Genomic DNA, 22,824 nt, shown 5'->3' with positions numbered 1-22,824 from the left:
CCTCAGAGCCTTTGGTTTTGAAGGCTGCGGAAGTGCTCAGAAAAAGGAGCAGGAAGCAGGGAAGGCAGAGATGAGTGGAGGTGAACGTGGGGTGAATGCTGTTCCTATCTTAATATTGCTGTGACGCATTTTGAAGGCACTTGTTAAAATAGACACCTCCAGAGACAAACAGCCCTGACAGCAGGCTCCAGGAGAGCCTGTTTCTACTCACTGGTTATGAAGGGAGCCTGGGGTGACTAGTTCAAGTCTTAGATGTCTATTAGATGCCTAAGTTAGGGCATGTGAATCCGATGCTGGGAGTCAGTCAGCCTGAGATATTTCTGTGGTTCTCCAGCTACATCCTCTCTTTACCATATTAAGAACATCTGGACAAAATGATTTATAAACTTTCTCTCTTGATAGTGTTGGCTGCATTTTGTGTCCCAGTAATTTTCTGTGTTACTGAACAATTGTTCATGAGTGAGTGGATTTTGAGGTAAAGCCTCTCACAGATTTCAGCTGCTATTGAACGTGCTACTGGGTTCTCAGCTCTCCTTCTTTCCTTCTTTTTACCCGCAGCGTCTTTCAGTTTTACTCTCACTCTATTGGATTCTTGTTCTGGGGCCATACCATAATTTGTGAACTTGTCACTACCAACTTTCATAAGCTAGGCTGGGTTAGGCTTGCGTAGTACCTGGACTGGGGAACTTGACAGCTAGGCTGAATCAGTGCATGAAGCAGCACTGGTGACTTGGTGGCTGCCGCTCATTCATCACAGTTAATGTATTATTAGGGTGGTGAGGATAGCAAAGGCATTTGTCTGGGTGGCCCCAGCAGAGCTTCTCAGCTCACCTAGCTGCACCAAGAAAATTATTTTGGGCTTCTGTCCCAGGTCATGGCTTCATATTTTTTCATTCAGTTGGTTTATTTGTTGACATCTCATTTTTCTTTCTTACAGGCTCCCCATCTGTTTGTTACAAGCCTACCAGCCCAGCCCAGATACTGGAAGACACTGGCTTTCTTTACCCGGATCACCAGTTGTTTGCTGGCAGGCATGAAGTTTCTCCGTTAACAGCTGAAGCAATCAGTGGTGCTAAAGAGCAAGCTGGTAAGTGGGTGGCCACACTTGCATACCAACCCGTCACATTTACTTCTGTGTTTTTCCTTGAACATAAATTGAACAGTTTAGACCATTTACAAATAACACTTAAAGCACGGTAGGCCAGCTCCTCACCCCCAGTAGAGTCAAAGGAGTTTTTGACTTCAGTGTTAGGATCCAGCAACATTTTTCACCTGTGCTTGTGGAGGATGCACCATTTCTGCCTGTCCTTCAGGACCTGGTTGCTCTGCACTGAACAGCTGGACCAAGGTCCATAGCTCTTTGCCAAAGGAGCAGAACTGCAGGCACCTGGTGGAAGGCACACTGAGATCAGTCCTCAAAAACCGGCAACTATGTCATATCTCCCAAATATAAGGATGCCAACAGGGCAGGAGTGCAAATCTTCACGGTGTGTGATAAAGAACTGTCTTGACTATGGCACTGTCATTGCCACTTTCCCCAGGCTCACCTCAGTCGTGTTCTTGTAACCTAGACTGTGAACTTTCTCGTACGTGAGAGAGATTTTGTACTGCAAGTCTGCAAAAATGTCCAGTATGATGAGGCTTCTGTGCAGTACTGTAATGTGAATAAAGCCGTAATAGTTAGCTGTAACTGCGGTGGCATATAAATTAGATGCATACTTGGCTATTGGGCAGATAGGTAAATGTGTGTGTGTCTCTGTGCATCTTGTTGGCTCAAAAAAACATAGCCATCAGTGATTTTCAGATGTCAGTGGGACAGCTGCCATTTGCAGTGGGGACAGGAATGTATTTTAGTGCTGTACCACTCCTCTGCTTGCAGGCCAGCTCTATGGAAAGCAGGAGAGCACAGCCTTTACTTGCCAGCGGAGTATTAAGTTGATGCCTATACCCTAATTAAAACCTCTGGCTGTGATTAGACTTTGACTTGCCACCTCAGCCTGGCCCAGACAGTATTTCCCTGTGTTCCCGGCGATGGAGAGCCCAGCTCTTGGCATCCTCCATGTAGGGGTCTGCCAGCAGCGTGCCCTGGCAGTGCTCAGCATGGCTTTCAGGTGTCACGAGTGCTGCCTGAGGGCGAGCTGCAGGCTGGCCCTGTCCTGACTCGTGCACACCGTCCCAGCTCCTGCACACCACCCCACCAAGATGACAGACGCGCGGAAACCTGGCAGCTGGGCTGTGGTCCCCACATCCAGCCACTCAGGAGGATGGGCAGGCACTGTTGTCCGAGGGAAAGTAGAGGAGAGGTGTTGTTTGTAAGGCAGGTGTGTAATGAGGCAGCCTGGGAATATCCCTCCCCCCAGAGCCCCACAATCATCTTTAAGCCTTTGCCACAAAAACGTTAGTGGAAATGACCTATTCTCATAGTTAAGAGCCAAAGGCTGTTCTTCTTCTCTGGCAACCGGGTTGTATATAAGTTATCCCAGAGCATGTGCAACAACAATTGAAACCTCAGGGAAATACCAGATCTCAAGAGAAAGTTTGCTTTTTAACTAGTTTCAAATGCCAAAAAACAAATGTAAGTACTTCTGAAGAACTCCTTTGAGAATTGGAAACAGCAGGATAGAGAAGTAAGGTTGCCAAGAATGACCTCAAAAACTGAACTCAAAACAGCACCTCCTTGCCTAGGGAAATGTGAGGACTCTGTCCAAAGCAGAGGGCTTAATCTCCCTTTTGTCTGCACCGGGGTCTGTGAGTACCCCTCTTGGCCTCAGGTGCCTTTCATAGAGACGTGTTACACCTAGCTGGGTTGGGAGCGCCTGGAGGATTCGAGGCTAGAGGGATCCTGGCCTCCCGGCATTGCCTGTATGTCATTAGATGCTTAGCTCCAGGCAAGCGCCACTGCATCTATCACTTTCTGCAGGTTATAAAGCCCAAGAAACCAGTGGGGGTGCGTTGGAAGAGGGAACAGGAATCCAAGTAATATTTGGCACCCATGCCCAACCTGTGCAGCCTCATTGCAGATTGCAGAATCACTCAATAGTTTGTGCCACACAAATGGAGCTTGCAGGGCTTGTGGGTTTACTTAAACATGATTGCCTTGGGTGCAAAACTTGTACCATCACCTCTGAATTATTTCAGTAGTCTGTGCTACAGCTTTTTATCTAATCTGTCTGTGCCGTTTTTAAGATGTTGGTGTTGTATCTATGGCCCTAACATCTTCCTTGTACTCACGCAGCGCAAGGTAGTATTGACTCATTTAGAAATAGCATTAGCCAGAAGGGAAATTGCTGTACTAAAACGAAATGCCCAAGCACGGACTCCTCTTTGATTACGCTTTTAGAACTCTTTTATTTTCAGTATCATTTCAAAGTTTTTCTGTGAGGCATACTACATTTTACTGCATTGTGGCATGCAGTGCACTTTGGAGGGTATGCAACTCATCTATCTTTGGCTATCAAAAATCTAGCATCTCATTTAGTATCACCATGTAGGCTGCCTCTGTAATCCATGAAAGGCATTTCCAGGGAGTGATTTACCCAATTCATACTAGGTTCCTATCTTAGAATGGATTGAATTTCCCTCTGAAACTGCCTGTGTCTCTAGGGAGGGAGTTTAGAGCCATGGGTTTGCGATTGGTGCACGGAGCATATCGAGGGGATATTGAGGATTTATTGAGGGGAAGGCTGGGGAGGGGATGGGGATATGTTTCTAGGGGCTTATTGTGAATAGAATAAGGGATGCAGCTGAGGCAGGGGGCTGGCACCAGTGAAGGGGGCAGGGGTTGAGTATGGAGAAGTGCTGAAAAGCTTTGGAGGAAAGGGAATAGCTCCATGGTTTTTATCCCTCCTTTGAACACATCCTCTCTGCTCTTAAAGAGACCCTGGGGGGCATCCTTGGAAAGAGAGGTGAGAGGGCTTGGGAGGGCAGGAGCCAGGAGGAGGAACGGCAGGACCACCCCTCCATCTGGCCAGCTTGGACTCATTTGTAGGTGGCCAAAACTCAGCTGCACCCCAACCAGGAACCAAAACACCTTCTCCGCAGGTGCAAGGCTTCCTGAAAGTGCTAAACCGTGCCTCTCCTCTCTTTCTCCCTAGCCGAGGAACCGCTCTGCACCTTGCACCCTCCCAATTTCCTCCGGCTCTCAGAGGTGGAGATGCGAGGGTCGGAGGAGGCGGCCGCGGGCACGGTACTGCAGCGCCTGATCCAGGAGCAGCTGAGGTATGGCAACCCCAACGAGAACATGAACCTGCTGGCAATTCAGCACCAGGCCACGGGGAGCGCAGGGCCCTCCAACAGCACTACCAGCACTCTCTCTTCCACAGAAAACCTCGCACAAGAAGAGCCACAAATGCTCCAGCAGTCGGCCCGCCAGGAACCTCAGGGGCAGGAGCACCAGGGGGACAATACGGTGATGGAGAAGCAGGCGCGGGCCGTGCAGCCCCAGCAGAACAACGAAGAGCTGCCCACTTACGAGGAGGCCAAGGCCCAGTCGCAGTTCTTCCGAGGCCAGCAGCCTGGAGCGGTTGGCCCGGGCTTTTACGTCGCTGGCGTGTCCAGTCAGAAGTCCAGGACTGAAGGGAGAGCGACGGTGAACCGGGCCAACAGCGGGCAAGCGCATAAGGACGAAGCGCTGAAGGAGCTCAAGCAGGGTCACGTCCGCTCGCTAAGCGAGAGGATAATGCAGCTCTCGCTGGAGAGAAACGGTGCTAAGCAACACCCGCCTACCTCAGGGAGCAGCAAAGGGTTCAAAGCGGCAGCACCGCCGCCGGCCCCGGCGCCTGCAAAGGGCATGGACCCACGGGGCCCGCCGCCCGAGTACCCCTACAAAGCCAAGCAGGCGGTGGCCCCTGTCAGCAAGGCGCCCGAGCACGGGCTCTTCTTCGGCGACCAGCACGCGGCGATGGTGCAGGATGTTCTCAAACCCTCCTACGCGGCTCCCCAGCCGGCCCGGACCGAAGTCGCCGTCGTTAGATACCAGCCGCCTCCCGAGTACGGGGTCACCAGGTAACTCTGGCTTCCCGGGTTTACTCCTTGGTTTCCTACGTCCTCCTCGGCTCGATGGTTTTTTACGCTTAAGTTGTGGCTGTTTTGAAGCAGGTGATGTGGTTGCTTTCTTAAATCGACTTGTAAAATTTGAAGGTGAACAAAAAGTTCTCCTAACTCCAGAAAACAGAGTGTGTTACTCTTTGGGCATTTTTTCTCATGAAACAGTTTCAGCTCAGGAGTCAGGTTGCATCAAATTTCCCCAGGGCTGGCATTTCTAAAAATATCCAGTACGTGCCATAAATAATTGTCTTCTAAAAGGTGAAAGCTCAGATCTGACCGGAGATGCATGGGCCTGATTCCGTACTCACAGCAAACAGCCAAACTCCAGTTGACTTCTGCAGCTTTTTGGTCTTATATGAGCATATTTCCTGTGAGCTTGAACCTCATTTACGCTGTGGTGACTTCATACCTCCTGATAGTATAAACAAGTCTGTGAGTAGAAGTAAATGTAATTTATTCCCATTCTGAGATGTTTTTTGCACTCTGTGGCAGAACATCAGGGCTGTAATCTATCAGATGCCATCTCTTTAGGTGTACCAAGGTGTCGGTCGTGCTCAGTCACGGCTGTATGTGCTGAGAGGACTTGAGTTTCTTTGGTTTGCCTGGCTATGACAGAGAGTAAAACCTGGGCCAGTCACTGGTCATTTTTGAACCTTCATAAAACTTAGAAAATGCATATTATATGCAAAAGTTCTCAGTTTCACAATCTGTCTTAATTTCTTCTTGCATGAAAAGCCAGAGATGTTCATATTTATCCAGTTAAACTACAGTCCAGTTCATGGTCTAGTCCTGCATTTCAGTGGTGAAATGAAGCACCATGCTGGACCTCTGCAGAACTCTGATTTTCATATTTTGTAATTCACACAGAAGAAAAATATTTTAGAAACAAGGTTTGACCTAGAGTATTTTATCTGAGAGTGCAAAATGCTACTTCTGTGATTTCTAATTTCACCTAAGCCCCATATCCTCAAGATCTTCAACACATCAAACTAGAAAAATTAGAAAACCACATTTAAAGCTTGGTTCTGAGATAAAGAGGCGTCTTGCTATTTCAGGCCTTCCTTGTTACTAGATGATACTTTCACTGGTAAGGTGAAATTCTTCCTTTCACAAAGAGAGCTATATAAAGTATATACATCACTTATGTCCTACTTAAATCTTCCAAACAAAGCTTCCACGGGACTTTTATGGTGCTTGGCCCCTTGTGCTGGGCCTCTGCATGAGAGCAGGTTTTATTCCAAGCGCATTAAAAATAATCTGGAGTGTTTACTTCCTGTGAGCTGATTCCTGAAAGCTGCTAGGATTCTGCCAAACGCCTCAGATCCCGCTGAGATTTGCCTGCTCGGATGTGAAGGCAGAGGCTGGCCCCATGCGCGACTTAGCGGGTCGCCAGCGGCCCGCAGCGGGATCGTGCCGTGGGCGAGGGGACCGCTCCAGTAAGGTGTTTTTCCTGCTGAACATGAATTTAAATGTTCCTCTGTTTCATCCCACCACTCTGACCTCTTGGAGCAATATTTTGCCAGCCTTGCTGGATTTGGCAGGCTTGGGTCACCTCACGTGGATGTCAGTGTTTTCTGTTTTTGAAGTTGTCTAATTAGGCCTTTATTGACCCCCAAATCTCCACAGGTTTTGTAGGCTTTGCCTTTTGGTGCAATTTGCATTTTTTTTGCCACAGCCCAGGCACGGAGAAGAGGTGGAGCAGCTGCCTCCGTTCCCAGCCCCAGCTCTCCCTTTCCGAAACTTTCGAGGCATAAAACCAGAGAGTGAATATTGTGACTTTTGGCGCTTGGAAAAATTCCGGTTTTGTTCCCAAACGGGCAGGTTCAGAGAGTCGCTCTGGCGAATATTGCTGTGAAAATGTCTGTGACAAGTGGAGGGAAGAGTGGTGGGTCACCAGGCACGAGCTCCACTCTCACTCTGCGAGGGCACCCATGCTGCCGCCCGCCGCACCGTCCCTCCGGCCAGGGAACGCTATTGGCCTTCCTCCAACGAAACGTGTTTTGATTGCCAGCATTCGCTGTCTGGAGTTTGTGTAATTTTTCAGAGCAAAATGATATTTTTAAGAGCTAAGCGAAAATCTCTGTTTATGCTGAGGAACAGCTATACGAACTTGACTCTAGGGGGGTCAAGTTGAGGCTGTGCTCTCGGGAAGCCTGACGGGATTCCTGCAGTAATTCAGTATGCTAACAAACAGTTCAGCCCCCAAACAGATTAAGTACTGCGTAAAAGGAGCTGGTCTGATTTTTTATAGCTCTTGAAAAATGCTGATTCAATAACCAAAGGCCGTGTTCTGCTGAGTCTGTTTGAATATCCTTGCGCAGCCCGGTGCGCCGCGCTGCGTGTCTAACACCGGCCAGGCCGCGTTGCCTCCTGCGGCAAACCGGGAGTGACGCTGGGTGAGAAATCCTTCGGGGCGGTTTGCAAACCTCTCCCAGGTACCCGGGAAGCATGGCTGAGCCTGAGTTGTCCCTGGACATTGGTGAGGCCTTTTATGCCAGCAGCCACCACCCTTTCCATTGCCTCGATGATGCCAGTGGCGGCGGGGAGAAAGGTCCTCTCGGCTCATGGTGGAGATGCGGCTTATCCCCGGGAGGGCATCGCAGTTTGGCCCTCCAATGCCACTGCCAAGTGGATGCTCGCCATCAGGGCGTATTCTTTTTTTTTGCACAACCAAGGAGAAATACCCCTCGCGCTGCATGCAGGTGCTCTGGAGGGAGCCCGTTTGCAGCAGAGGGAGCAGAGACTCTTGAATTTGCAGACTTTTAAAGAAAAACTCAGGGCTTCTCTTTCTTCTAGGTGCATCTCCAGCAGCTGGTCAGGATGTTTCCCTGGCTGGGGAGCAGGTTATTTACCAAAGCTAGATTTAGCCTGAGGAATATGGTCTTTCTTATGCTTTCTATAAGGCAGACTGTAGGTGCTTGGGATTACCCCAGGGAAGAGCTGCTCTCTGTCTGCCAGCGGAGGGTCACTTTGCCCTCCGGACTCACGTTTGCCTTTGCGAATGTGCCCCCAGCCATTTCGAGAGGTGCACAGCTGGGTTTCCTGGTGGCATGTGTGGGCTGTCACCTCTCCATGGCACAGCATGGCCAGCTGGGGAGCCGTCCCCCTGCCTGCCTGCTGTGAGCTTCGCTCGGGAGCCAGGTTGCCTGTCCAGCCCCATTTTGTCCTCCTCTCTCATGGTCTGTAATGTGCCTGTGCGCCTCAGTTCATTTTCTGAATCCTCCCGGGAGGAAGCAGAGCAGTAGGTCTGGTCATGGTTTGCAGACAGGGGTTTTCAGGCCTCTTCTCATTCCTTTCCCGCAGTGCCTGGATCTGGGGGGATGTTTCCTGCCTCACTGTTCCTGCTGGCTATGTGGTGGGCTGTAACTCCTGCTAGCAGCAGGGTTGCTCACGTACAGCCTGAAGCTTGTCATTCACGGGCCACAACTCGGTAGGGATACTTTGAATTTACACTTGTGCTCCGCCAATCTTGTGCCGTTGCTCTGCAGAACGGCCGTGGATGGGGAACGTGTGGCTGTTGGGAAGTGAGGCACTCGGTCTCACTGGCTAAGTGGTGGTCTTCCTCCTCATCTTGGGCTTCCTTGTGTGATCGTTTTTTGATACAGTGACACCAACTTTTTACAGCAAATGGCTGAGCACAACAAAATACTCAGCACTGGCATTATCCAGATTTGTTCTTAATTGGTAAGGATTGGTTTGTTTTTTCCTCCTGTGCTATGCCCCAGCTTATAACTGGCCCCACGGACTGCAGGTTCCCCTTACAGCCTTGTTATCAGGGAAGATTTGGGTGACAAAAGCTTTTAGAAAGTGGCTGTAATCCCTGTGTGCTCATCACTTTTCATTTCTCCAGCTCTGTGAGTGCGTTTCAGCAAGGCTTTTTGTGCAGCTCCATTAAACAAAAGCCAACGTGCTCTAGGGCTTCATTGTGTGATTCGCAGGACAGACTCGTCCAGGTCTAGAAAGCTCTTGGTGAAAATGCAATTTCACAAAATTGCCTGTTCCCCAAGTACTCGTCTGTATCGAGAGTGTTAAGATAGATTAGCTGTCTGGTGGTGTTAGCTGCGTCTCTGCCTGGAGGACTCATCATACCTCCCCGTGAAGTTGTGAAGAAGCTGCAATTAAATGAGTGAGAAGCCCAATCTGGGAGACATCCTCTAAACATCCCTAGAGGAGAGCCGTGGGGCTGTGTTATGCTGTCCGGTTACTTCCGAACATGAACCAGTGGACAGCAGCTTTTCCATGCCTCTGCCATTGCTCAGAGTTTTCCCAATTAACTGGACTCTGGAAAGACTGTTGTTTGGCTGGGAAGGAAGATGTTGATAAGAGATGAAGTTGGGGTCTACCCATTTTCATAATGTTAATGGAAGAGTAGGGTTCGGAGATGCTTTTTTTCTTCTTTGAGGTGAGAATTTCCAACTTTTATCAAGTTGGGAGGTCCTGGAGGTGGGGAAGGAAAGAAGCTAATCTAAATAGAGCTTTACCCATGGTCATGTGGCAATCACATACCACAGCATGTCCCTTCCTCTCTTCTGGACATGTCATACCTGTCCCTGGCCCATCTGGACACCCTCAGGACAGGTACCATGCAAAAGGCTTTTCCCCTTTCATGACAGAGAGGGGCAAAGCACAAAGCAGCTTGATCTGGAAGAGGAACCCATGAATATGAGGGATGGAAAAGACCTACAGTCAGTAATCCCCCCTCTCCTCCCTAGTCATCGTGTGATGAGGAAAATGTGGGTAGAAACCCACAAATATTGGCAGGGAGTTGTTGAAGGGGATGGAATAACTGCAGCTGCTGCTGAACTTGCTTTTTTGGTGTGATTTTTATTTTTTTATTTTTTGCAAGTGGCTGGCTTTTAAGTGAACACTGCCTTTATAATCGCTGTTGCCAAATCTCCCAACTTTACTGTAAATCTCCAGATATTTGGTATTTTCCTGAAGACCGCTTAGAGTCACATGATGCTGCAGGAATCTCAGCTTTCACATAAATCAGATTTAGTGACCTCTGCTTTTTGGATATCATGATTGAAAAGCAGAGCTTGAAGCCTGAAGCTTAAAAGGCCGAAAACCAGAAGACAAATAGAAAAGAAACCAATATTTATTCTTGTTTTAAAATATCATTATTTTTAAGGATGTCACATGATGCTTGGGGCCCTGACTCATGACTTCTGAATGCTTTATGTTGGCCAAGTGTAATAATCTTTAAAAAAACCTTTCCTTTCCTAGATGCTAGCTTCTAGAATGTAGCTATTCTTGAATGATGTCTTTACTAACTTTCCTTAGGTGCATGTTCAGAGAGGCACAGATTTTTAGCTACTAGGACTTTGAAATAATCAAATTTAGTCTTTTGCATGACACCCTGAATTAATTCCAGGTTGCAAAACATTCAGTCCTGATGATTAAAACATTCTCCTGCTGGAGAATCCATCACAGCCTTTACAGACTTGTTCCACTAGCTAATTGCCATTTCTGGCAAAGATTTGCATCTTAGTTTTAGTCTGTATTTTCTAGTTACTGGTTTGGATTTTGCAATAGCTTTGTCAGGTATGATGAGGAGTCGTCTGTTATCAGATACGTGTCCCACCTGTTGATGCTTAACAGCATGCTCAGGTAACCTCCTCTTTTCTTTGACACTTTCCATAGATGGAGCCTGGAGCCCTTAATTCTTTCACTGTTGTCAATAACCTTTTGCTGCTTGTGGAAGGGAGAACAGGACACTGTGTTGCAGTACCATTTGAACCAGAGGCAAACTCAGATGTAGTATCACCTCTGCAACGTGGCTCAATATTCCTTGCTTATGTATCTCATGAATACTTGCCGTTTCAGACATTGTCGTCTTGGGAACTCACTGTCTGTCTCATTATCCATTAAGACATGTGAGGGTAGTTGCAGCCCAGGATAGAATTTCCTTTTACTGCAGCCTGCTGTATATATTCCTAGGTGGATGAACTTCTGCTTGGACCTGTTCAAGTACATATTGTTTCTTTGTGCCCAGCTTAAGCAGTGATCCAAATCACTCAATGCAAGCAATGAATCCGTTTCATTGCTATCCATGGCCCTTGTCAAATCCTGGTAACTCTTATCCGGAATGATTTGCTTCTCCACACTGTTAATAAAAAGTGTGTATAATGGGAATAAGGCCTTGAACTGGAAACACCACTGCTTAATGGGGATTCTTTATTCATAGTTATGTGCAGAAGTCTTTCATGCAGGTACCTTTTAATTCACTTTTAATTCTGATTTAATCCATGGGTTTCAGAAGTATGAAACTGAAGAATGGATTTGGAATATTGTAAAGATAATCCCATTTTTTTGTGTGCCTCAGAACTTTCCACCCTGCCTGGATACAGAAGCTCATATTTAACTGCCAGAATAGTGTGTGGCTTCTCTGGTTATTTGTTTGTTAAAAAAGCCCTACATTAGTGCTGTTTTCAGACAACCTGTTTATATTTACTCATTCAGCCTCATGTCTGTGGCCACTGATGGGGTGACAATGAAGTCCTTTCTTCGCTCTGAGGCACCTCAGTAACGCTGGTACTTTGGCAGCATGGCAGAGCTGATGGATGTCACTGGGATGAGTACCTACACTCCAACATCAAAGCTGACTTCTGCTGATCTTTTTTTGAGAGTTTAGCACAACCTTGAGCATTGCTCAGAAGGCCGCACCGCCAGGTGACGTGGAAGCTGACCAGCAATGAGTGATGGAGGAGGAGTGAAGGATTGTAGGCTGTCCTGGACGATGTTATGTAGTGTGGCAGTAGTCACTCCAGAAGAGCTTTATATTGTCTCCATCTGGTCTAAACTGTTTTCATTAAAATAAATGAAAGAAAAATGAAGCTATCCCAGAAGTTTCAGTGATACCAACGTCATTTGTCTTCCCCCTTCTGTGTTACTGTCCCTGCTGTTTCCTCTAGGAGTGCAGAGGCAGACGGGGTTGAGGAAGGCACCTTTTCTTTTGCTGAAAATCAAGTGGGCTTTAGCAAGACTGACTGTACTAAATGTGGATATCGGCGAAGAAGAAATATGGTATCCTGTGCCCTCTTCACTATGGAGGACAGGGTTTAACACTTTTTTCAGGATGTTTTTCAAAGCAGATTGTAATTTTCCCCTGCAAATCCTAATGTAGCTGCTCCCCAAGATCAGTCCAAGTCTTTCCATCACTAACAAACAATAGTGAATTCTGGAATTGTGAGTCCAAGTCTGCAGAAAGGTTTTGAAATAAACCTTTGTGTTTACAAGATTCTGAAGGTTTTGCTTATTTCTTAAGCCAGGGGATACCACAAGGGCTATGTCTTGCCTGTGGAAAATCTGCTTCAGTTTCTGGTCATATCAGCATTTGATAATGGGAATATATATCCATGTTCCCTTGCACCATGATCAGCAGACTGCTCTTACTGACTTCTCCATGATCCTGTCTTTTTCCCACGTGGTGTAGAGAACCGGTACTAAATGCGGTTTTGTCTCGACATTGCTGCTGCTTCTGCTGCAGAGCCGCTGCTGCCAAGGCGCATCGGGCAATGCCGCGCCGGCGCCCCCGGGAGCCGTCCGCGAGGTAAACAACCTCGTGCACCTGCACGGGGGAAAAAGGGCGCGAAAAGGGCAGAAGGTCATCTCTAGGGCAGGAACCACATGTACTCATTTGCCATCTGCGCATGAGCAGGAGACCCCCAGATGCCCCAGCCCGTTTCTGGAAGGTTCCGAGAGGGCGGACTGCGCACGACAGCTAATCTGCATGGGAAGCGAGGAAGCACCTCCCTGAGGCGGGGCAAGAACCTATAAAAACTGCAGACTGGGTGAATGGGAGGGGAGCTTGTTTGCGAAGACTGAAGAAGTTGAGCGGAGTCAGCGGAACATCATCGGACTCAGAGTGGCGGGTGAAGAGGACCCACCTACCACCAGAGGGGAGCTCCCCCCTCTGCCCCCCCCACTGCCGAGACTCCCAAAGGAAGAGGACCAACGGGATGCTGCTGGATCCACGGGTGGAGATATCTTTTTCTCTCTCTCTCTCTTTTCGCCTTCCCTCTTTTTTGCTCTTTTTTTGTTGACCACATGCCTTATCTTTGTGTTAATAAATCTTAAAACTGGTTGGCTGGTGTCGTTTCACCTTAATTCAGTCCAAGGGCATCATGAACTTTGTCGCTGGTCCCAAGAGGAGGGAGGTCGTCCTGAACGACTCCTTTCGGGCCATGACACATGGCAACGTCACTAATGCCTCTTGGACTACGTTAGCCGCAGCTACAAAAAACAGCGTTTAAAAGTCTGTTTCCTGACTGCTGAAATTGTACTTGAAATCAGGTAGATGCCTGAATCCGAGATTAGTCTCTAGACTCAAGACTCCCAATCAATGAACGTAAATAAGCACTTTTATGCACCTTTTACTGTCACTGCGAGATAGAAGTAAGTCTAAGGTAGCTTGAAAGACTCGTACCCTAGAGTTGCCTGTTTCTTTTCACTGACGCGCGTGCAGCATATGCTGTAGATGTGTAAAGTTGTGAGATGAAGTCCATCTTTGAGAGATGAAGTAGGCCAGTTTGCCCCAGAGGCAAAGAAAGGAGAACCATTCAGAGAAAGATAAGCTAAATAGGTAAGAGGTGGACATTTTAGTTATGAATGTAAATGTCACGGTATGTTGGAAATGAAGTCCTTACTGCACTGGCAAATCCTCCCTGTAGGGAAGAGAACTGTGTTGTACGCATAGCAGTGCAGAAGTAGACTTTTCAGAACACAGGCATTTTATTTTCATTGCTTCCTAAAACTCACCTGTTTTATAGAGCAATAGCACTTCTGTATATACCATTTCCTGGTGGTCAACAGCAAGCGGAGTTTATGATTAATTATCCTCTCAGGGTTTCTTGTTCCTTCATACTACTAATTGCCAAAAAAAGAATCCTCTGTGATGGTCATTCTTGCTCCCAGGGACTCCAGTCCAACAGGTGTATTAAGACAATGCCTAAATTTAAAGTTGTTGGGAGGCCTTGTTGAATTCTGCAGGATTCCTCATGAACAGCAAGGGAGGTCCATGGCCAAGTATTTTGTTGAATTTGGATCACTGTTAAGACATTACATAAGCTGCATTGCAAGTTGTACATCACTTAGACAGTGCAGTCTATGAGCAGGGCATGGTATCCACAGGTTCTCTTCTCTTCTGCAATACACAGCGCTGGAAAGGCTCAGTCTCTCTCTGTGTTGCTCTCTCTATCCGTAAAACCTTAACTATTTTTCCTCTTTGGATTGCAGAAATATATAGGAACTCTACTTCTAAAATAATGCCTACCAAAAAAAATGCTAAATTTTTAATACCAGTGTTGCTGAAGGTGTTGCAGAAGTATCAAAAAAACATAATGTACCACAGTATCATGCTTTTAAAATGAATGAAAATGTGTTTGGCTGGAAGATTTTAACCTCCTGTAATGCAGACTAGAGTCAACATTTAAAGCACAGTAGAAGCATTTGAGAATGCCATTCTTAATATATTACGTCCAAAGGCACTCAGGATAATCCTTATTGCTTTGTTTATGTGGAGTTTTACATGAGCACTTGGATGTGAATTAAGCTGATGTTATAATTTTCCTATTTCTACAAATTTTGATTTGTTAAGATGAATTGCTGTGTTGATTTTATTGCATATACACTCATTTTACAGTTGGCTCAGTTACATAATTAAATTTGGACAAATGAGCAACTAAACAGAAAATCAGACACAGTTAATCCCCATGATGTTTGACAGTCGTACTTTTAACGGAGTAATGTAGATTGTACTAGTTCAGTTTCCAAGATGGAAAATACTTCTCAGAATCTCTCTTATGCCCCCAGCTGCAGAGAATCTTGTGCCTGACTGTTGTTACGGCATGTAAATCATTAGTAGCTCAAGGAGTGATTTGTAATTGAAGAAAATATAGATACAGAGGATGTGTCCTCACTCCTTAGTGTAAAGCTAGACAGACTGAAATGTTAAGTGAAAAAGTAAAATTGATGTGATTTCCCAAAATTACCATGTCAAGAGTTTCTACAAGTGTTTAAAGGGCTTATATACAACAGCTAATTATACTGATTTGTAATGAAAAAGAAAAGCTGATCTATCTCCTCTGGCTTAGATTCAGAGATCAATATAAATTGTGTTCTATTGGTATAAGGTTTTGTCACAAAGAAGTGAGAAAATCTGTATCTGCGCAAGTCACCTTTGTACTGGAATAATTGTGTCCAGACAGTTGGGCTTTTACTTGCATAAAATCAGCTGTGGCTTTTATTTTGGAAATGACAAACAAACTCGCACTTAGCTGAATTAATTATCCTGGTAAAACCTTTAAGTGTAGATGAGCTGTCAGATGCACTGAAGAGTGCAGCTTGCTTGGCTGCATTTGCAAACACTGGCCAAGCACATATTGCATTACGAGTGATGTTTGCTCGCTCTGCCGTTTGTGCCGTTCTGTATCGTTCAATATTTCAAGCAAAAATAAAATACTCTGGTCCCTGACAAGTGCAGGGTGGCTTTTGCTGGCTTTTACACCCTGAGGTACCCTAAAGAAAAAGGCACGGCTTGTGGCCTCGTGGGAACACCTCGGTGCATGATGCAGTGGACCCAGTGGCCTCCTCAAATGGTCTCTGGTAGTGAGGGGTCACTGGAAAAAGTGGTTCCTGTGGTTTGCATTATGAGCAGTGTCAGGAGGGAAGCTCTCAGGAAGGTAAATCAGGAGGGTATGGCCAGGAGCCAGATCTCCATCTGGTGTAGAACACTGGCTTCTTCACAGAATCACAGATGTAGATGTTGGAAGGAACCTCTGGAGATCTAGTGCAACCCCCACGCTCAAGCTGGGTGACCTAGAGCAGGTTGCCCAGGACCCTGTCCAGATGGCTTTTGAATCTCCAAGGATGGAGACTCCACCATCTCTCTGGGCAAGCTCTTCTAGTGCTCTGTCACCCTCATAGTAAAGAACTTTTTCCTTATGTTCAGACAGAACTTAGGTAACCTTATCTTATGTAATTTGGTGCTGTTGGATGGACCATGCCTGTTTTTGGTGTAATGACGGCCCAGCTACGTTGAATGCACCTGCTTTGCCCCAGTGGATCTGGGCATGGGCTCCTGGGGCAGCCCAAGCTCTGCGGCAGCTGCTGGCTCCTGCCTGCTCCTGGCCAGGGTGGCCTGGCCACAGGCGCCGGGGAGAGAACAGGGCTCATGACCCAGCGCGTGGGGACCGTTGCTACTTCCTGGGCTGGCACCACCCTGAGGCGATGTCAAAATGAGGACCAGGCCCCACAGCTGGCAGCCAGCTGGTCGAAGAGCTGCGGCAGGACTCGGCCTCGGTGAGAACTGCCCACCGGCACCCCGCTGTCTCCCGCGGCCCTCCTCCTGAGCGCCCCGCATGACGCCTCTGTCCGCTCGGCCCTTGCACAAGCATTGTTTCGGTTTGCTTGCAGGCTCTGGAAAGCGATACTGCCGCGGTTTAAACTTGGCTGACATTTTGCAGGATATCTTTGGAGCGGGGGGAGATGCATGCTTCAAATTTCATGGTTGCAGAGTTGCGGAGTACGCTAAGAACCGGAGCCAAGCAGCTACGCTTCAGCAGAGCCCTTACGGCTCTTGTGTTGGGTTACGTCCACTGACGGCCTGCAGCCCAGGGCTATCTCATCCTCCTGAGCTCTGAGAAGTTTGAGTTTATGAGGAACTTCCCCAGATTAAAATGTTCTAATCCTGAAGGTGTGTACAAGTGATCAGCACCCGAAATCAGGTGCTGACGTGCCCCATCTGTCACCTGGCTCTGTATTGGCACACGTATTTTCAGCCAGAGGCAGACCTTCTCCTGCAGGTCAGGCTGGATCTTGGCTCAAGGCAGTGTGTTGTCCAGTGAGGGGGCCTTTTGCATAGCTGGTGCAGTTTCTTCTCTGCTGTTTCTCCATGGCCCAGCACTGCTGTTGTGTCGTACGCTGCCGGGATGGGGTGGGGGAGTGGGGACCAGCAAGAGGAGTGTTTTTACCAGCAGAGATGGAGCAGAAACGCAGTGTAACCGTGCAAGCTGCCAGCCATGGGTGCTTCACGCTTTCCTCAGCAGAGACTCATGTGCTTGTGAAATAGTGAATTAGAAGATGATCCAGAGTAGATTACAATATAAAAAATATTAACATGAAGATAAAGTCGATGCAGCAAGTAGTCTCAGAAGTGTTTACCCTTCCCCTTGCCTAGCAATACTTTTTCCTACTTCACAATGTTTCTTGCTGACAGCAGCTTCTGTGAGCCATAGGTTTCATACAGCACCTCCCCAGCTTATTGTCCTTGAGAAAGTTTAGTCACTTTTTGTAGAAGTTTAGCTCCTAAGTAATTAAGCTGCATCTCTACCATAGAAGTAATATGCCTGAGGGTCTTCCTGGGGCCATCTAGCCCAGAAGGTCACTGATACCAAGTTCTCCTAGCCTGGCTGGTACATCCACAATGCCCACAGGGAGTGACCCTGTGCTGCGCTCTTGAGCTGGACCAGATGTCTGCTTTACCAGTAGAGACAGAGCCTTCGGGATGTCTATGCTGGGCTGGTAAAAGCAGACTCAAGGCAAAGCAAGCACTGTGTAGGTGGCTCCATGGGCAGGGCTGGCCAAAGCCAGCCACGGCAGGGAGCTCACACGGGAGAGGTGCTGCGGCGCATGTTAACGGGGCGCACGGCATGCGAGCCTGGGGTGGGCTTGGGCTGAGCGCTGCTTTTCATTCCGTTTCACCAGCCCTTTCCTGTGCCAGCGTCGCTGTTTTGGGCAGAGAAAGAGGGCCGGGATGGGCATGCTAGACTACGTATGCACGTCGTTCTGGGGGCTGCGAAGGCTGTGTTTGTTTTTCATCTGTTTGGACAGAAGATATTGCTGAATTGCCAGCTTTCCTTGCCATTGTGTGACTCGATGGTGACAAGCTTGTTAGAGTAGAGATGTTAGCTTTTAGCGCAGGGCTTTAAAAGTGCATTCGCTTTTCATTTTGTTCTGCTGCAATCGAAGGCAGCGACAGGTTATTATCATTGGGAGTAGAATTACGCAAACACTGAGAGCTTTTGAAAACCCCACTTTGAGAAGTTGTGTAGGCTCTGAAGACAGCGGTAATCATATTTATTATGTATTTATATAGCACAAAATTGCCTGTATAAAAAAATATTAGTCAAAGGTTTGTGAGACCAAATGAGGTAAATATATCCTATAGTTAGATCTCCCGCCTAGCACATGGTACAGAAATAAAGGCAGTGATGCTAACAGCAAGCCTAATAGCTTGTCATTAAGCCAGAATATAACTTTTAGAAAGTGCTTGATTGCAAGACTTCAGGCGTGGAAGAACAGGTGGTGTTAGGCAGCTGGCTTATTTTCTGGCCGTTGCAAATTGGGTTCTGTTCTTTGAGAAGTTCCCATCTATTACATGGCATATTAAAGAGCCCTCTGCTGTCAACCCTTTCAGCTTCTCCACATTATGGCTTCTGTAATGCCCCCCTTTTTGTGACTGCTCAGCCTGGCTCCCTCTTTTCCCTCTTGTCTCCAGAGCTGACTCTGTTGCGTTCATGTGGCAAGGCAAGTGAGGCATGGACCTGAGCTAGCTGAAAATGGACTGCTTTTACTTTTCCCTGGGTTAGATTTTGGCTGTCTCAGTTCCCTGCATTGACCTACAGCCTGGACAAGTGAGCCGCAGTGTTGGCCCAAGGTAGAGCTTGGGAATGGGGGAGACGGGCCAGGTGAGACCAGGGTATCAGTAGTGCCGTTTGGATCAGCTTGAGCTGCCATGTGACTGACCCTGAGATGTTAATATAGGGCTTGGGAGGTTCCAGCTCTGACATGTGACATATGTGTCCAGTGTGGCCAGAGTTGAGTCACTTAGGCCTGTGCGGTGCAGAAATGTCTGAGTCAGCTCTACACACACTGGCTTTGGCAGCTAGGGTAAGGAATAGCTTAGGCTCTGCACTGTGGGGCTGCATGGTTTCGTTTACCCTGGCAAAGTTTCAGAGGTCCAGGTTGACCTCGTTGGATCTCCAGGCTGCCTCTGGTACTGCAGGCAGGGTTACGCACATGGAGAGTGGCATGGGGTCTCCTACAGACAAGCTTTGAGCTTCTCTGCCCTGAGTTATCTTTTTTACAGTAGGGACAGTTTCACTTCTCCAGCTTGCAGGGCATTGTGAAGTGCATGACAGATGCGAGGTACTTAGGTCACAACTGGATGCCAGCCTCAGGGTTATCTTAAAATACGTTCCTGGATTATTCTCCAACCACTGCAAACTCTGTGAGGACTCTCTCTGATAGATTAAAGAGCCCTCCGCCGTCAGAAAGCCTAGCCCACAAATAGGTTTACATAGACTGTGACCAACTCACTTCTTAACCTTCCCTGATACAAGCTGTGGGGGGGGGTGATGGATGCCTTTAGTCGTCAAGTGACATAATGAGGTCTTGCACTGTAAGATGGCTTTCATTATTCGCCATGATTGATCAGGGCTGTCCAGCCAGCTGTTCTGCGGCAGCCCTTCCCTTTGCTGCTTGCTAAAGCTATTCAGGGACACCGCTTCGCTCCCGCCGCCTCCTTTCGTCTCTTAATTCAGCCCACCAGCCTGCCTGCTTGCTCCAGGCAGGGGCCGGTTTTTGAAGGGTGAGTAGCACATCCCTTGTGTTTCATTAGAGTCTGTGGGCTTCAGCTTCTCTGTGGTGGGGTTTGTGACAAGGTGGGGGTAGCAGGAGGCTGCAATGTTTGCGTGCACCTAGGCAAAAAAGCCGTTTTCAGCTCAGTGCTTCTTTTATTCTTTCATGCCATATGTATACATCACTGTCAAGAACAGACGAGGAGACAATTTACCCGGTTACTGCTGTGATTGTTGATATTTAGCACTGACTAGAGACCAGAATCATGACCGTACGGTAATAATCCTATTAATAAAACATATAGAAACTACGCGAACGCTCTTGCTCTCTAGCTACTTAGTGCATTTTCAAATATGCGCCAATCTAACGCCTCCCCCCGCGCTTGCTTCCCTGCAGCCGACAATGCCAACCACCTTTCCCATCGGCGCCGGCACAGCAGCACAGCCCCATGTCCTCTCAGGCCTCCTCCACCGCTGGCCCCCTGCTCTCGGGCGCGTTGCCCCCGCTTCCAGCGCCCGTCGCTGCCCAGCCCTCACCAGGCACACCGCCGGGCCAGCAGCTGACGCCGGACGCCTTCGCCATCGTGGAGCGAGCACAGCAGATGGTGGAGATGCTCTCCGAGGAGAACCACGTGCTGCGGCAGGAGCTGGAGGGCTACTACGAGAAGGCGGATAAATTGCAGAAGGTATGTGAAGGGCAACCACAGGCACAGCAACTGTCTTAGCACTGCTTCAGCTGATACCTGCAAGCTAGTCCATATGGCCCAGGCTGCCTCATGTCACTGCACCAGTGGTATGATGGTGGCTGTCTCTAACCGCTGCTCCTCTGTGGTGGACCTGGATGTGTAATGCCGTGGCACGAGGTCTGCGCACTCCTCTGCTGTTGAGGTGCAACAGGGCAGCCTGTCAAGCATCGTTCTACTGGGGACTTTCCCCTTCCATCCTTCAGCGTCAGCCTCGCAGGAGTAGCTTCTTTGGGGCAGGGTCTACTGCTGGGTGCTGCACAGCTTAGGCTTGGCACAGACTTGAGCCAAATCTTTCCTGAGCGGTCTTGTTCCACACAGTATGCTAAAATTATGCTCCACTCTTATTAGGAAAGTGTAGTGGCCTGTAGTGGGGTTGGTTGTTGTTTGGAAATTTGTTAATGTGATTGAGACAGAGGCTTTCAATGACTGCTAGATGGATTTCTAAAGGTTGACTGTGGACACTCACATCTGAACGTGTTGGTTCAAAGAGCACTGCCACTTTATCTGAAAGAACTATTTGATAAAGATTTTGCCAAGAAACCTTTTACAGAGGGATCCTGCACCCTCTTTTCAATATGCACACTTAGCATCTCCAGTGGAGAAGAGCGGTGCCTCGCTCACTGCCCGGAGTGACAAGGGAAGACAAAAGTGAAAAATCAAATCAAACAAAGTAATGTTTCTTAGAAGTCAGAGCTCACAGAAATCAGAGCAGAAATGCTCTCCAAATCTGCTGTCTTTGGATCCATAGGGCCTAGACCAAACAAATTATTTAGGATCCTACAATACTATTTCACGTATGACTTCCCGCCACTTACACACAAATGGGCTTAGGCCTGCCAAATTAGGAGTTTAAACAGGAGTTAAAATTTGCTGTGTTTGTGTTGGACCAGGGTGCGGGAGACACCTTTGATGGGAAGAGAAGCAGCTCTGAGGGGCCATGTCCCCTGACCTCGGCTTTGGGAAAATCTGTGACCAGAAAGCTCAGACGGGTTAGAAAAAAACCCTCTTGTTCTGTAGCTGTTACCATCTTTGCAGTATCCTCCTCTGCAAGCAGGTGACTTTACTGCTGTAGTCACAGAAACAAACTTAGTAGAGAAATTTTTGCAGCTATGTTAGTTATTTGTGAAGACATCTGTAAAGATTTTAATGCTGACTTCTCTGCGGCCTTTGTGGACAAAAATAAATACTAATTTTACAAAAGCTGTATTGTTTAATAAAAGATATTTGAGTATGATGCCCTAAAAATACTCAGATTTTCTTTTACCCTCTTAGAAGCGGCGTTCTCTTTATCTTGGATGCCCTAAGAGTCTATTGCATCAGACACCAACAGAAAGGTATTCAAGTGTGGACTGAAGTCTCACTTAAGTCAACAGAACATGGACTCAAATCCCATTGACTCCAGTGGAATGTAGGCAGATCCTTAAAGGGAAACACATGCTCGAGTGCATTCTTTCTTCAGGAAAATTTCCTGAACCAAAACCTTAACACACATTATCCTTTGTTTGCCTTTTTTTTTGAATGCCTGGACAGGGAAGGTCCCTTAGCAGGCTCCTGTGTTTTCACAGTTTTAGCTGTACATCGCCTCTAAAAAAAGCCCAGTGAATTAAATTACGTACTTTGGATGTGGAAACTCTTCCCTATTGCTGGAAGTGAAAGGGTCACAAGATGTACTTTCTTTTTTGTCTCTCTATTACAAGTTTACTATAGGTAGGGCAATCCTCCCTCCGCTTTTATTCATAACAGAACAGGAGAAGAAATTAGAGAAAGAGAACCAGCATGACTTAGAGAGCTCCCTGGGCAGTAGTATGAGCAGATCAACCTTAAGGCTGTCAAATTTGAAGTCATGTCTGAATAGACATTTTGCAGAGAGGTACAAGGTAGTGATTAATCCCTGTGCTGTTGTCTGGTTGTCTTATCTAAAAAGAGCTGAGGGAGTTTTGTGCTCATTTCTTTTTTAGCTTTTCTGTGCCTGACTTTCGCCCTTAATTTTGTTTTTGTTTGAGAGTGTTACCATACTGAAGTTTACTTGCCAGGCTAGACTACTGCCTCCCAGCATCATGTTGTGCGAGTTGTTTGAGTGGGCTGGCGCTAGGAGCTACAAGGGAGAGGAGAGGTTTTTGGTTTTTTTTTTAGTAGAAAGGAAGGAAAATCACAGAGTTGCGGAGAAATATAAACATGGTTTATCGGGATCCTTACTGGTTGCTCTGTTGGTCTTCTTCTGCCCTCCCTCCCTCAGTTTTGCTCAGTGCCGAGGGAGGCTCTCCCTTTTCCAGCAGCAAGTCCTTGTCGTCAGGGCTGGAGGAGATCTGCGTGGTGACGTGTTTTGGGAAATGCTGGGAAAAGCGGCTGCCCCTGCTTGAAAAAAACAGTGCTGGGCAGAACGGAGGGGCTGTGGAAACCCCTGCCGTGCCGGCACATCTGCCTCGCAGCGATAGCAGCTTTCCATAGCAGGC

General features: G+C 47.6%; 1 protein-coding gene across 3 annotated transcripts in view; it reads left to right on the top strand.

Moving 5' to 3' along the window:
- Nucleotides 1–22,824, top strand: part of AMOTL1 (angiomotin like 1) — a 94,110-nt gene that overhangs the window by 37,261 nt on the left and 34,025 nt on the right. For 2 of the 3 annotated variants that reach the window (XM_026109190.2, XM_064505114.1), the window contains 3 exons: nt 938–1,087; nt 4,095–5,004; nt 20,023–20,311. In XM_026109190.2, the coding sequence (XP_025964975.2) occupies nt 938–1,087; nt 4,095–5,004; nt 20,023–20,311 (1,349 nt within the window). Of the gene's footprint in view, nt 1–937; nt 1,088–4,094; nt 5,005–20,022; nt 20,312–22,824 lie in introns of those variants that run through there. The other variant, XM_026109191.2, reaches the window with a different exon arrangement.

Source organism: Dromaius novaehollandiae, chromosome 1 (assembly GCF_036370855.1).
Source record: "Dromaius novaehollandiae isolate bDroNov1 chromosome 1, bDroNov1.hap1, whole genome shotgun sequence".
NCBI classification, from domain to species: domain Eukaryota; kingdom Metazoa; phylum Chordata; class Aves; order Casuariiformes; family Dromaiidae; genus Dromaius; species Dromaius novaehollandiae.
This window is presented reverse-complemented; position numbering and strand designations above follow the sequence as displayed.